Source organism: Lynx rufus, unplaced genomic scaffold (genome assembly GCF_022079265.1).
Source record: "Lynx rufus isolate CCGP_SWC_20201006 ecotype Redwood Valley unplaced genomic scaffold, mLynRuf1.p SCAF_2, whole genome shotgun sequence".
Classification (NCBI taxonomy): Eukaryota; Metazoa; Chordata; class Mammalia; order Carnivora; family Felidae; genus Lynx; species Lynx rufus.
This window is the reverse complement of record NW_025814834.1, coordinates 214,693,737-214,708,102: the sequence shown is the minus strand read 5'-3', so window position 1 is coordinate 214,708,102 and position 14,366 is coordinate 214,693,737. Positions and strand designations below refer to the sequence as shown.

General features: G+C 48.8%; 1 protein-coding gene across 1 annotated transcript in view; it reads right to left on the bottom strand.

Annotated features, from left to right (window-relative positions):
• MTOR (mechanistic target of rapamycin kinase) overlaps nucleotides 1-14,366 on the bottom strand; it is a 135,772-nt gene that overhangs the window by 69,620 nt on the left and 51,786 nt on the right. Inside the window, exons 26-28 of the mRNA XM_047083090.1 lie at nucleotides 9,511-9,653; nucleotides 6,254-6,416; nucleotides 6,002-6,147 (exon numbers count right to left, since the gene is read on the bottom strand). Coding sequence (XP_046939046.1) covers nucleotides 6,002-6,147; nucleotides 6,254-6,416; nucleotides 9,511-9,653 — 452 coding nt within the window. The remainder of the gene's footprint in view (nucleotides 1-6,001; nucleotides 6,148-6,253; nucleotides 6,417-9,510; nucleotides 9,654-14,366) is intronic.

Below are 14,366 nucleotides of genomic sequence, written 5' to 3'. Positions count from 1 at the left end.
CACGAGTTAACGATGTGAGGTGATGGGTGTGTTAATGATCTGGAGCTTGATAAGCATTCCATAATGTGTATCAAGTTATCATGTTGTACATTTTATTTTATTATTATTATTTGTAAGTGTTTATTTATTTGGGGGGAGAGAGAGAGAGACAGAGAGAGAGAATCCCAAGCAGGCTCCATGCTGTCAGCACAGAGCTGGATGCGGGACTCAATCCCATGAACCGTGAGATCATGACCTGAGCCAAAACCAAGAGTCGGATGCTTAACCGACTGAACCACCCAGGCACCTGCCTTCATGTGGTACATTTTCAATATATACAATTATATTTATTAATTATTCCTTAACCAAGTTGGGGTGCAAAGCATCTACACCGTCCTAATCCAAACCTATAGTTGCTAAAACTTACTCCTATTTTTACATGTACACAATTGCGTAAACAGAAGTGTAAATTTTTCGTGACAATGTTAATGCTGGAGGACGCCTCCAGCCACTTAACCTACGGTGCGGATTCTGACCAGAACCACCACTTTCCAAGCACGTCTCCGGGTGCAGCCAGAGGACAGACACCAAGGATTCAGAGAGGAGCCAACACAGTCTCTGGCCCTAAAGAGGACAGAATCACCAGGAACCAAAGGAGAACTCAGTGTCACCCCGGAAAGTAAAGCACATTCTGTTTCATCCTCCACGAGGTATGCTGCTGCACAGCCACCGTGGAAGTGCCGGCCCCTGGTTTTGGTCTTAATTCTGCTAATCTCGGTCAGAAAATTCTTAAAAAATGGGATTACTTGCTAGGGGTTGGGCAGGGATGAAAGCATGCAGCTTGGATCAGACACTTCCTTCTACTTTGGGTGAGAAGCAGGTCCTGTGGACTGAATGTGTGTGTCCCCCCCAAATCCTACGTTGAAGTCAATTCCCAATGTATTCGGAAGCGGGGCCTTTGGGAGGGGATTAGGTCACGAGGGTGGGGTGGCTCACGGATGCAATTAGGGCCCTTATGAAAGAGACCCCAGAGAGCTTGAGCTCTGCTTTCAGCCACGTGAGGACACAGTGAGAAGGTGGCAACGTGGCAACCTGGAAGAGGGTGCCACCAGTGCCCAACCGTGCTGCTCCCTGATTGTGGGCTGCCCAGCCTCCAGAGCCGTGAGAGGTCAAAGCTGATTAAGCCCCCTGGGCCGTGGCATTTTGTTACAGCGGCCCGAATGGACTGAAACAGGAAACTGGTACCAAGATGCGGGGTGCTGCTGTACCAAACACCTAGAAACGACGAAGTGGCTCTGGAACAGGGTGATGGGCAGAGGCTGGGAGAGTTTTGGGCTGCGTGCTAGAGAAAGTCCAGACTACCGTGAATGGACTCTCAAAGGCAAATTCTGGTGAAAGCTCAGAAAGAAAAAAAAGAGAACCACAGAGAACGCTTCTGTCTTCTTAGAGAACATGCATAGTTGTGAACAGAACGGTGACAGAAATACGATGGTAAAGGCCATTCTGACGAGTTCTCCGACGGAAAGGAAGACGGGTTATCGGGGAATAGAGAAAAGGCAATCCTTGTTATAAAGTGGCAAAAATTTTGCCCGAATTGTGCTCAACGCCGTAGTGTTTGGTGGAAGGCAGAACTTGTGAATGATGACCCTGGGTATTAGCTGAGGAGATTTCTAGGCAAACTGAGGAGGAGTGGCTTGGTTCTTCCTGACTGCTTAGAGTAAAATGAGAGAGGAGAGAATCAACAGCGAAAAAGGAGCCAGGACTTAAAGATTTGGGAAATTCTCAGCCTATCTCTACTGTGAGAAATGAGTGCGTGCATTTGGGGAGAGCACGAAGGGTACGGCCACGTGAGGCTTTGCTCAGGGGACTGGGTGTCATGAACCATGGACCTAATCAGCTACTCCGGCAGGAAAACTACCACATTGAACAGATGGGCAAAGAGACAGGAGGGAATGAAGGAAGGCTGTTGAACTTCCTGGATTTTACAGGACGGGACTATGGAGCTATTTGGCTGTGAACAAGAAGAGAATGATCCTGAAGTTGATTCAGAGATCAGTAGGGCTGCCTGCTTGTTTTCAAACAGGAGGACCATTGCGGGGCGCCTGGGTGGCGCAGTCGGTTAGGCGTCCGACTTCAGCCAGGTCACGATCTCGCGGTGCGTGAGTTCGAGCCCCGCGTCAGGCTCTGGGCTGATGGCTCGGAGCCTGGAGCCTGTTTCCGATTCTGTGTCTCCCTCTCTCTCTGCCCCTCCCCCGTTCATGCTCTGTCTCTCTCTGTCCCAAAAATAAATAAACGTTGAAAAAAAAAAAATTTTTTTAAAAAAACAGGAGGACCATTGCCTTGCTTTTAACAGGCCCGTGAACTGTGCCCAAAGCTGTGGGGGTAGAGCCACCACCGGGCCATCTAGCCGGTAGAGCTGTGGGGCCAGGACCTCTGCCCAGCAGGTCCAGAAGGCAGACCGTTACCCAGAGGGCTTGGAGAGCAGAGGATCCAGCCAAAAGCGATTACTCTGGAGATCTCATGAAGTTTGCCTTGCGTGGGACCTGTCACCCTTTCCTTCTTCCCCGTGTCTCTTGGAATGGGGATGGCTCTCCTGTTACTGCCCCATCAGTGTATTCTGGAAGCATGTAACTTGTTTGTTTTCACAGGTTCGCAGCCAGAGACAAATTTTGCCTCAGGATGAACTGTACCTAGATTCTCAAGTCTATCCCTGATTTAGATGATATTTAGATGAGACTTTAGAGCTGATCCTGGAATGGGTTGACTTTGGAGCTGTTGTGATGGAATGGATGGATTTTGCATTTAAGAAGGACATGCATTTTGGGGGCCAGGAGAGGAATGCTGTGGACTGAATGTTTATGTCTCCCCAAATTCCTGTGTTGAAGGCTAACTCCCAGGGTGATGGGATTGGGAAGTAGGGTCTTTGGGAGGTGATCAGGCCATGACGGTAGAGCCCTCACAAACGGGATTAGGGCCCTCATAAAAAAACAGCCTGGGGGCTCAGTCAGTTGAGCATCCAACTCTTGGTGTTGGCTCAGGTCATGATCTCATGGTTTGTGAGTTCAAGCCCTGTGCTGGGCTGTGTGCTTTCAGCACAGAGCCTGTTGGGGATTCTTGCTCTCCCTCTCTCTCTGCCTCTCCCCTGCTCACACGTTCTCTCTTCCTCTCAAAATAAAAATAGACCTTAAAAAAAAAAAAAAAAAAGCCCAAAGAGCTTGTTCTCTGCTTTTTGCCACTTGAGCACACAGAGAGAAGTCGTCCGTGGGGCAACCTGGAAGAGGGTGCTCGCCAGAACCCAACTGTGCTGGCATCCTGACCTTGGACTTCCCAGCTTCCAGAACGGTGAAAAGTGTTTCTTGTTTAAGCCCCCCGTCTATGGCAATTTGTTACAGCGGCCCTAATGGTCTGAGTCAGCAGGCACTAGACCTTAACCTAACGCTACAGGCTAACCAAGTAAAAGCCGGTGTGTGTGTATGTTTACAAATAATTCAATACCATTTAATCCTCTGTTCCCTTATGAAGCAATTATAGTTACTGATATATACAAGCTTTGAGGAGATGGAAGTAGTTTATAATGTCTCACTGTGAGCCTGGTTTGAGGATTACATGTGAGATTTAATTTGTCCGGGAGTAAATAGTAGAAACGTCAAGAAGTAGGAAGTCAGACCAGTAGCAAGAGAACAGTACTGTTAGCACAACACAGCTTTTAAATACAAAAACAAAAACTAAGGAACAGCTGTGCAAAGACATTTTTGTGAACAGGTAACCTGATTGTTTCAAAGAGAATTTAAGGCAGTCGACTCAAAGATATATACCAGAATAACCTTTAAGAAAGGGCACAAACAGTGAAGGGAAAGAGCAGGAAAGACAAAATAAAGCTGGGAGGAGAGAGGGCAGCAGACAAAAGAGGTCGAAGGTCTGTAGTCTGTTAGAGCTCAAGTTAGAGTCTATTAGAGGTGGGCCAGGACCCGAGCTGTGAGCTCCCCGGCAGCCACGGCGAGGAAGGGAGTTCAATCTATCACTGAGGAGCCGTGTCTCCAACACGGGACCCAAGCAGTAACACAGGGACACGCAACCACCAGCGGTGGGACCCCTGGGAGGGGTTTCCACGAGGCTCAGCTAGAGGACTGGGGTGGTGCTGGGCGCACATTCTCTAACAGCACCTTTGCCTAAGCCTGTTTCTTAAAACTTTCTGTGGGGACAACGATGGCAGAACATTGCCATGGTGCGTAGGAAGTGCAGTTTTCAGTGGGAAAAGCGGCCAGTGGAAACAGAAAAGTGACGTTATGGGACAATGGGAGGCAGCACTGTGAACTCGTGAACTCGGCTCAGTCAGGCCGGGACAAAACCGGAGCTCAGAGCACTGGCTTCATCTGGGAGCACAGGTTTCTATTTGTCTGTGTTCTTTTTTTTTTTTTTTTTTTTTTTTAAATTTTTTTTTTCAACGTTTATTTATTTTTGGGGACAGAGAGAGACAGAGCATGAACGGGGGAGGGGCAGAGAGAGAGGGAGACACAGAATCGGAAACAGGCTCCAGGCTCTGAGCGGTCAGCACAGAGCCCGACGCGGGGCTCGAACTCACGGACCGCGAGATCGTGACCTGGCTGAAGTCGGACGCGTAACCGACTGCGCCACCCAGGCGCCCCTGTCTGTGTTCTTAAAGTCAAGATCAGTCTGCAGGGATTTCTGAGGACTCATTTTCAGTTACACTGGCATAAGAAGTTAATGACTTTCTTGGACACTTTTCCAGGCCTCTAACTATACCTTCCTGTTACAAATCTGTATACACACTAATGCTTCTGTGATTGTTTCAAATACGGAGAAAAACCTGGGGTGGCACCAGGGAGGTTTCAGAGAGCTGTCAAACAGAGAAAGCTCAGCAAGGAAACTGACACGCAAAACTGGTTCTTTGACACTGAGGTTATTATATTCAGTTGCCATATTTTCTATCAGTTATCAAGGAAGACAATATTACCAAAGCCAGAGGGGGTGGGGGGGAGGGGGGGGGAAGAAATGCAGGTTTTCACATCTGCTGGACCTAATCTGAAATGGAAGCCGACCCCAGAGGATGGCATGTTTGTATCTGTTGGTGTGTGATATCGTAGAAATCAATGGTCTCTCCAAGTTCACTTCACTTGGACAAAAACATGACTCTCTCGCCTTTTGGTCACTTTTTAAGGTGTTTAAAGGAATACTCAGCATTGACTCAAAAGCAGGCCTGGCAGGGAAGCTGGCTATTTGATTATTCTCTCAAATGAAGGAAGCACCACACACAGCAGACTGTTTCAGCCACAAAGGAGGTACTTATTAGCTGGGTGATTTTCCCCTAAACTATCTGTAGTGAAATAATCAACCGTGTTAGCATTTACATGAAGATAATTAGATCCCAGAGTTAATATTCTCTGATAATCATTAGAGGAAGCGAACAGTTCTCTGGGAGCTGGAGCTAACATCTGAGGCTGCTTCTAATTTCGTAACAGCAGAAAATTTATTAAACAACCTATTTTTGTCCATGCCCAGAAGACTCAAAACCGTCTTACGAGAGAACGCATGACCAGACCAAGGGAAAAGATCACTGAGTCTCAGACTTCGCTCTGCCTCTTAGATTCACAGAACCCCAGAGGAGGAAGACTCGGGCAGCAAAACCTCAGTGGCCCTTGGGGCAGTGGAGCCAGTATTTTACTCCCACCAGAGAGGGAGATGGAACCCCCGTGTCAAATCTATCGCTCCTAGGCTGCTACTGCCCCGGAATCGTTTCTGGACTGATTTCCCTGGGACAAGCAGGCCCAGGTTGGAAAACAACGGGAGCCCATGTGCTGAGGGGTAACAGAAGTGACAATTACAGCTCCGACAGCGGGGAGAGCCGTCTGCAACCACATCGCATTTAAACGTGCTGGCCGGACCGGGCGGCCGATTTCACGGAGCAGAAGTCTCCACGTGACGGCGGTGATTTGGTACCAGGCGGCGGAGGGGAGAGAGGTCGTTTCAGATGAAGGCGGATTAAAAAGGGTTTCGAGCCTACCTGATGAGAGACTCTAGGATGGCAGGGGTCGGACCTTTCTGGAACTCCAGCTCTTTGTAGTGTAGTGCTTTGGCATATGCTCGGCACTTGGCAGCCCTCTCGCCCAGCAGGACGATGCCGTTGTCGTCTCTCAGTGGCAGGGGGCCCTAGGGCAGAACAGAACCCACAGCGTAGGAGCGCGGCGGCCGGGCCACTTCTCCCGCCCACCTGGCTCCTGTCGGGCTCCATCCGGACAACGGCGGAGCATCTCACCTTGTCACTGTGTTCCATGAATTCAGCCAAGTTTAAGAGAGTTTGCGTGACTTCGGCGATGTCCTGCGAGGTGAGGGCCAGCTCGATGCTCCTGATGAGTTCATCCTGCTGGTCTTCGTTCAGTTCAGACCAGCAGGACACAAACGCGGCGTTGAAAAGATCCCTGAAGGCGGAGAGAGCGGAAAAAGATGTTGGCAATGCCTCTCGTGCCTCTGCCCGGTGCCATCAAGTCACACCCGTCAATCTACTCCCAGCGTCACTGACTTTGCTGGGACACACAGACGGGTGCTGTCCATCAGAACTTGCTGGAAACGCTCTGTATCTGTCCGATACGGTAGCCACTGGCCACTGAGTACCTGAACCGTGGTGAAGTGTGCCTGAGGAACGGAATTTTAAGTTCTGTTTAATTTTAATTCCGTTCGTGCAAGCACACGTGGCCAGTGACTCCTGTATTTACAACGCAGGCACAGACGCTGTGCGCACAGCAAGCTGTGTGGGGGTGCGAGGGGCAATAGCCTGTCTCACAGGCACGTTTCTTAGCAGAGTTCGCATTTTTTCTCTTCAGTGGGCGGGGGGACGAACAGAAAGGGGACTTCCAGCACAGAAGTTGGCATTAGCCGATTCAGAATATGATCATCTCCAAAGGATTCTTGAGATCCTTCTCAGGTAATGTCCAAATTCCTACGATCGGAAGCAGCAGAGGCAGCACCTATGACTGCTTTTCAAAACACGACCAGAACCCTAGGCTGAATGGTCACAGACACACAACAGGACTTAAGAAACTAGAAGCGTTAGCGAATAGAATCCCGAAGGATCCCCTATGCCAACCTCACCACTGGAGACCTGGAACCAGAGGTGTCATTTCTAAGATCACTACGACTACTTTAAATCATCAAAGCATCACACGAACGGACATATTTGCTGTGCCCGACGACATCTGAACTTTAATCCCATGCCCTTTTGTGGTGAATGTTGGGGGAAGGGGCTTGGAAACTATAAGATATGCTTACAATGGATGGGTTGAGCATTTCATGCCTCTACATATGCTTTTTATTACACATTAAAAAAGGTTAAACCAGACCAAGTATCTAATTTTGGAATCTTCTGGAAAAAACAAAATGTGAAATTCAAAGGATAACACGAAGACCAAAAGAAGCCCCGTGTAAATTAAGAAATAAACTTTCTGACCTACATCCAAGGCCAAATGCACACAGTTGGCACTACAGTGATAAACGCATATGTGCATGTTTTATCACAAGCCTCTTTTGGATGACGTTGTGTTCGAACATGACCTGGGGCAGAAGAGAGATACGCTCCATCAGCTGAGCATGTGAAATCTGCACACTGTGCGACCAGGGAAATCCTAGGAACTATTTTTAAAGCATAAAAAATAGCACTTTATGCCCCATTATAAATAATTATCCATCATAGAAAAATCTGGAAAACAGAAAAACATTAACAAAAATACTCCGTAGGCCTTCCTACTTAATCACTGCTGTATTACTTTCTAATCTCTTCCCTCTGTACAAGTGTTTTTTATTTTTTTAATTTTTATTTTTTTTTAATTTTTTTTTTCAATGTTTATTTATTTTTGGGACAGAGAGAGACAGAGCATGAACGGGGGAGGGGCAGAGAGAGAGGGAGACACAGAATCGGAAACAGGCTCCAGGCTCCGAGCCATCAGCCCAGAGCCTGACGCGGGGCTCGAACTCACGGACCGCGAGATCGTGACCTGGCTGAAGTCGGACGCTTAACCGACTGCGCCACCCAGGCGCCCCTGTACAAGTGTTTTTAATAGTTGAAATCACACACACCATCTTGTATTCCATTTCGTTCGTTTACATTATACTGTAAATCTTTTACATGCAGTGAAACTTTTTATAAACCAGATCTTCAATGGCTGAGACTTATTATTTAAAACAGTATTTTTTTATGGCAAATTCTATTTCTCAAAGATGGCTGCCACAGTCTCTCTTCTTCCACATGTTCTCCTAGAATCTTCCTACTCTCCTGTCGATGGACAGCATAATCTCCTCCCCTTGAGTGTGAGTGGGCTTCTGTGACTGCCTTGAACTACAGAGTGTGGCAGAAGTGACACTGTGTGACTTCCAAAGCCACGTCATACAAATATCATACACTTCTGCCTTGTTCCCTTGGGGACATTCAGTCTTGGACCCGCCAGTATTCTGTGAATGATCCCCACAGAATGAGCCACACGGAGAGGAACCAAGGCTCCTAGCCAGAGCAGCTCCCACTCAAAAGCTCCAACGGGGCGCCTAGGGGGCTCAGTCGATTAAGTGTCCGACTTGGGCTCAGGTCATGATCTCACAGTTCGTGGGTTCATTCCCCACATCGGGCTCTTTGCTGACAGCTCGGGCCTGGAGGCTGCTTCGGTCTCTGTCTCTCCCCCTCTCTCTGCTCCTTCCCAACTCATGCTCTGTCTCTCTCTCTCTCAAAAATAAACATTAAAAAAAAAAGAAAAAAAAAAAAAGCCCCAACCTGCCAGACGTGTGGATGAGCCACCTTGAAAGCGGGTCCTCTGACCCCTGGACAAACAGCCCCACTGACACTGAAGCAGAGACGAGCTGTCCCCACAGGTCACATCCAAACTGCAGATTCATGAGCAAAACAAATGACTGTCGTCGTTTAAGACCAGTAAGTTCTGGGGTTATGTGTAATGCAGCAGTAAAGAATTAGAGTATCATTATTATCGGAAAGCAGTTAGAGTAAACCGTTACATCGTTGTTTTCAGAGTTGTAAAGGACGCTGTAATTAAAATTCTGGACCTAAATCGGGGCGCCTGGGTGGCGCAGTCGGTTAAGCGTCCGACTTCAGCCAGGTCACGATCTCGCGGTCCGTGAGTTCGAGCCCCGCGTCGGGCTCTGGGCTGATGGCTCGGAGCCTGGAGCCTGTTTCTGATTCTGTGTCTCCCTCTCTCTCTGCCCCTCCCCCGTTCATGCTCTGTCTCTCTCTGTCCCAAAAATAAATAAAAAACGTTGAAAAAAAAAATTAAAAAAAAAAAAAAATTCTGGACCTAAATCTCAGCAAGGTTAAGATGTGACATGAGCTTGTTCCTGTGACATGAGCTTGTTCAATTTGCCTTTCTATTTTTTTCCACCACGAGTTGGCAAAATTAAAAATACTAGCCCCTTTTACTGCTACGGCCGATAGAAAGGAACTTATATATGGTTTTCTCTGTGCTGAGTCTCTTGATCCCACACTGAAGCAGGGGAGGAGGGCGGCCGGCCACGACATACCTGGCCATCGGGTTGTAGGCCTGAGCCAGGGCCCAGCACGAGCGCAGGGAAGGTGAAGACGAGTCCTTCAGGAGCTCCAGACTCAGCCGCCTCAGCCATTCTAGCCAGTCATCTTTGGAGACCCTTCTGGCAGCTCCCCAGGCCTGCGATCCCCAGGCGACAACGGAAAACCATCAGCTTCAAGGGCCAGTTGTGAAGAGCCCTCATCTATTTAATGATTATTCTGTCTTTGATTTATGAAGTCGTTACCTCCCGTGACCAAATTCCCTCAGAGCGCAAATACAAAAGAGTAACATCTAATTAACAGCCATAAAACAAAAGCGGCAACCTTTGGAATATAGCACGATAAAGAAAAAGACTGTTTTACAACTTTGTGCCGGACCCTACCTCTATCAGCCAAGCCAACAGCTCTACAGACCCATGATGGACGGGGCCGTCACACGCAGGGTGCGTTCAACAAAGCCTAACGGCCCCCGCAGTGTGTGATGGGCCCTGGGCCCTCTGCATGAGGACACTGGCCCACCTGACAGCAGAGGGTCACACAGGGAGAGGGAAAACGCTCAGGTTCACGCTACCGTGAACCACGTTACGATCAGGCGAGCCTGAGCCCAGAGCGCACGGCACTGTGGTGGAATGGGACAGAAGGAATAGAACAGATCCAATTTTTACTTTCTGATCTATTCCCTCCAACTTTCCTCAAGACTCTGAGCATTCCAGGCACGAAGGATTATGACCAGGGGAAGCTCAGGGAGCGGGGCGGGAAGGTCCAGCCTCTGGAGCTCGGCAGCTTGAGCTCAAACGGCTGTTATCTAACTCACTGGCTGTCTGACCTTGGGCAAGTTACTTCTCTGTGCCTGTTTCCTCACTTGTAAAATGAGGGCAATAGGTCCCACCTCATAGGGTGTTTTAAGGATTAATTAGGTTGAATATGTGTAAGAGATTTATACCAGTGCTTGGCACAAAGTTAGCGCTCCTGTGAGCACCTGTAACTGAGAAGTCAGGCACACCAGTGGGAATCCTGGATCCGCCACTCGGCAGGTGTAGCACTCTGGGCAAATTACTTGTGTTGCATCTAAGCCTCAGTCTTCTGCATCAAGGGATAAAATACCTAAAGTGCCCGGCTGGAAGGGAAGAGCAAAAAATGATTGCTATTATTATCAAAATGACATTTCTTTAAACTGGCCTAGCCCAATTTTTACAACATACCCTTAAAAAAATTTTTATGTTATTTTTTTGAGAGAGAGAGAGAAAAAGAGAGAGAGAGAGAGTGCAAGCTGGGGAGGGACGGAGAGAGAGAGAGGGAAAGAGACATCCCAAGCAGGCTCCACGCCATCAGTGCGCAGCCTAACATGGGGCTTGATCCCACAAATCTCAAAATCATGACCTGAGCCCAAGTCAAGAGCTGGACACTTAAATGACTGAGCCACCCAGGCACCCCTAAAATATATTCTTAGAAGATTTTCCAGGGGCACCTGGGTGGCTCAGTCGGTTGAGCGTGTCTGACTTCGGCTCAGGTCATCATCTCATGGCTCGGGAGTTCGAGCCCCGCGTCGGGCTCTGTGCTGACAGCTCGGAGCCTGGAGCCTGCTTCAGATTCTGTGTCTTCCTCTTCCTCTGCCCCTCCCCCACTCATGCTCTGTCTCCCTCTCTCTCTCTCTATCAAAAATAAACATTCAAGGGGCGCCTGGGTGGCTCAGTCGGTTAAGCATCTGACTTCAGCTCAGGTCACGATCTCATGGGTTGTGAGTTCGAGCCCCACATCAGGCCCTGGGCTGACAGCTCAGAGCCTGGAGCCTGCTTCAGATTCTGTGTCTCCCTCTCTCTGCCCCTCCCCTGTTCACACTCTGTCTCTGTCTCTCTCAAAAATAAATAAACACTAAAAATTAAAAAAAAAAAAAAACACATTCAGAAAAAAAATTTAATAAAAAAAAAAAAAAAGATTTTCTGGCCGAACAGACACATGGATCTTCCCTAAACTAGGGAAACTGAGTAAACTAGAGCAGAGGTTCTCAAGCGAAATTGTCCAGGGAATGAAAGACGTCCCCATGTGCTACACCACCTAACCATCAAAAACTCAACTTCTCACTTCCCTGGGGTCACCTGGAGACCTGCAGTGGCTTCTGATGAGTTATCAGTGGGTGACATCATATAAACTATTAGTTTATGTCAGAAACTAAAAGAGAGATGTTACGAGACAAACTGAAAAACTACGTGCATGATTCTCAACGATCGTACAATGAGAACCCTGAACCCGGAAGAAGACTGACACTACTCACTTGACTTTTAGACCTTGTTCTATTGAACAAAATGGGAGCACCAAGTTCTTTTCTATCCAGAGGCTTGTGGCTTCCTCCCTACACAAAAGATCTCTGGACAGCTGCTCTGCAGTGCATGGCATTTGAAAAACATTTTTTTTAATGTGTATTTATTTTTTTTGAGAGAGAGAGAGAGAGAGAGAAAGACAAAGTAGGAGGGAAGGAGGGGCAGAGAGGTGGAGACACAGAATCCGAAGCAGGCTCCAGGCTCCGAGCTGTCAGCACAGAGCCTGATATGGGGCTCGAGCTCATGAACTGCAAGATCATGACCTGAGCTGAAGTTGGACGCCCAACCGACTGAGCCACCCAGGTGCCTCCCCTCCAAAAAATTTTTAAATGTTTTTATTTATTTTTTAGAGAGAGACAGAGTACGAACAGGGGAGGGGCAGAGAAAGACAGGGAGACACAGAATCCAAAGCAGGCCCTAGACTCTGAGCCCGAGGCGGGGCTTGAACTCATGAATCACAAAGATCATGACTTAAGCTGAAGTCAGATGCTTAACTGACTGAGCCATTCAGGCACCCTCCCCCTTCAAAAATTTTTTTTTTAATGTTTATTTATTTTTGACAGGGGATGGAGGGGAAGAGGGAAGGAGACAGAGGATCTGAAGCGAGGATCCATGCTGGCAGCAGAGAGCCCGATGTGGGGCTCGAACCCACAAACTGTGAGATCATGACCTGAGCCCAAGTTGGATGCTTCACCCACTGAGCCATCCAGGCGCCCCTTCGGTGCATGGCATTTTAAAAGCTGAGGACATACAAAAGGGAGGATCACTAATGTCTTTTCCCTCCAATGACGTGAAGTCGAGCCTGGGTAAGGCGGAGGTGATTCAGCACGGTGGTTAAGAGACTTGACTCTGTAGTCACGACACCCAGGTCAAATCCTGGCTCCACCACTACCAGCTGACGTTGGATAAATTACTTAACCTTTCAGGGCCTCAACATCCATGTCTGTACGGTGGTGACAGTAATGACAGCACCTAACTCATAGGGTGAAGGTTAAATGAGTCAATGTACATAAAGTGCTCGCACCAGTGCCTGACACGTTGAAAGCACTCAACAAATGTCGGTAGTTATTATTGCTATCGTTCTGGTTAGCGTTTGAGAAATGGTAGCAACTGAGTGCTTGGAAAGCTTAGCTTCACGGACAACTGCGCAATCTAGCAGACAGGCCAAGTCCCCCATATGGGCCTTTCATTGAAAACACAACCCACTCTTGCTTCTCTGGGGTCTGTAGTAACTGTTGACACCTGCCACCGTCCCTCTGCCGCCACCCGCCGTGGACTGCCTCAGCCGGTGACGCTGGCGCATGTTGACAGGACATCAGCTCATTCATTTAGAACGTACGCCCAGACAGCCTCTCCTATGACAGTAAAGCTGCTGAAAATCCTGGCGGGCATCCTAGAGGCATATACGAATGGTTTCTCTGTCTCTGGTCCCGTGTAACTCCTCTATTAGCACAGCCAGTAGAAAGATGGCCGAGGTGGCGCACTGTCGCTCTGAAAGCGGCTAAAAGTGGGGGCCACGCTGACCCCGAGCGCTCGGCACGCGAGTACGGGGAAGCACAAACGGGTCTGAGAGTCCGCGCTGGAGATCCTGCTGAGGCTTTCTGGACTGGCTCTGTTCTCTCAGGTGAGATAAACTAGAGGCTCTTTCTTCCTTCTGTTTGGCAAGGGGGACGCTTTTTTCTCCAAGTCCTGGGTAGAAAGCAAGCCTTCCTGGAAGCAAACTAGACTACTGGGGAATTTCCTAAAATAGCCCGAACAAAGCTCTAAGAGAAGGTGGACAGCTGCCTGCTTGGAAGGACATTCTGAACCCAGGCGGGCTGAAAACACATCTGGGTGGAAATGTGCATCTGGCCTCCTTGCCCGGCCCCTCCCTGAAGTGTGAGGTGTCAGCAGGGTGGCCTCGACAACCGCCCGGGAGTGCCGGGTGACTGGTGACCTTTTCCTTCTCCTGGAGTCCCGGGCTAGCAGGACACACTCCACAGAGGGACAGCAGCGTCACGCCTGCCCCAGGGGTCTTTCACCACCTCCCTCTCGGATCATCCAACATTTCTCAGCAGGGGTCACTTTATAGCTGGCTGTGCGGGTGCAGAAGCCTGGCTCAACAGTCAGTGATAGGCCTCAGTGGTCCCAAGCTGTGTGTCAACACACACACACACACACACACACACACACACACACACACACACGTGTTCAAATTGTTACGGGCTGGGCCAAAAGCAGAGAACAGGGCAGCTGGGACCCAATCCTGCCCAGTTCTTTATCTCGGTCCATGCCACACTTGAAGGGCAGCTGCTGTGGGGCAACTGCTAATGAAGGAAGACTCCTACGATGGTGAAGTCCAAACAAGGACTGCTTACAGTCTCCAGAAGCACTGACACTAATACAAAACGTGGGAAATAAGCAACCCGGTGTATGTATTTAAAAGTCAGAAACGTCACGATTACTCTGCTCCGATCGACTAGTGATGCTTTGAACCCGCCTATTTTTTAAGTGGATGGCTGGTGGCATACATGGTGAGACTACTGGTTACATCC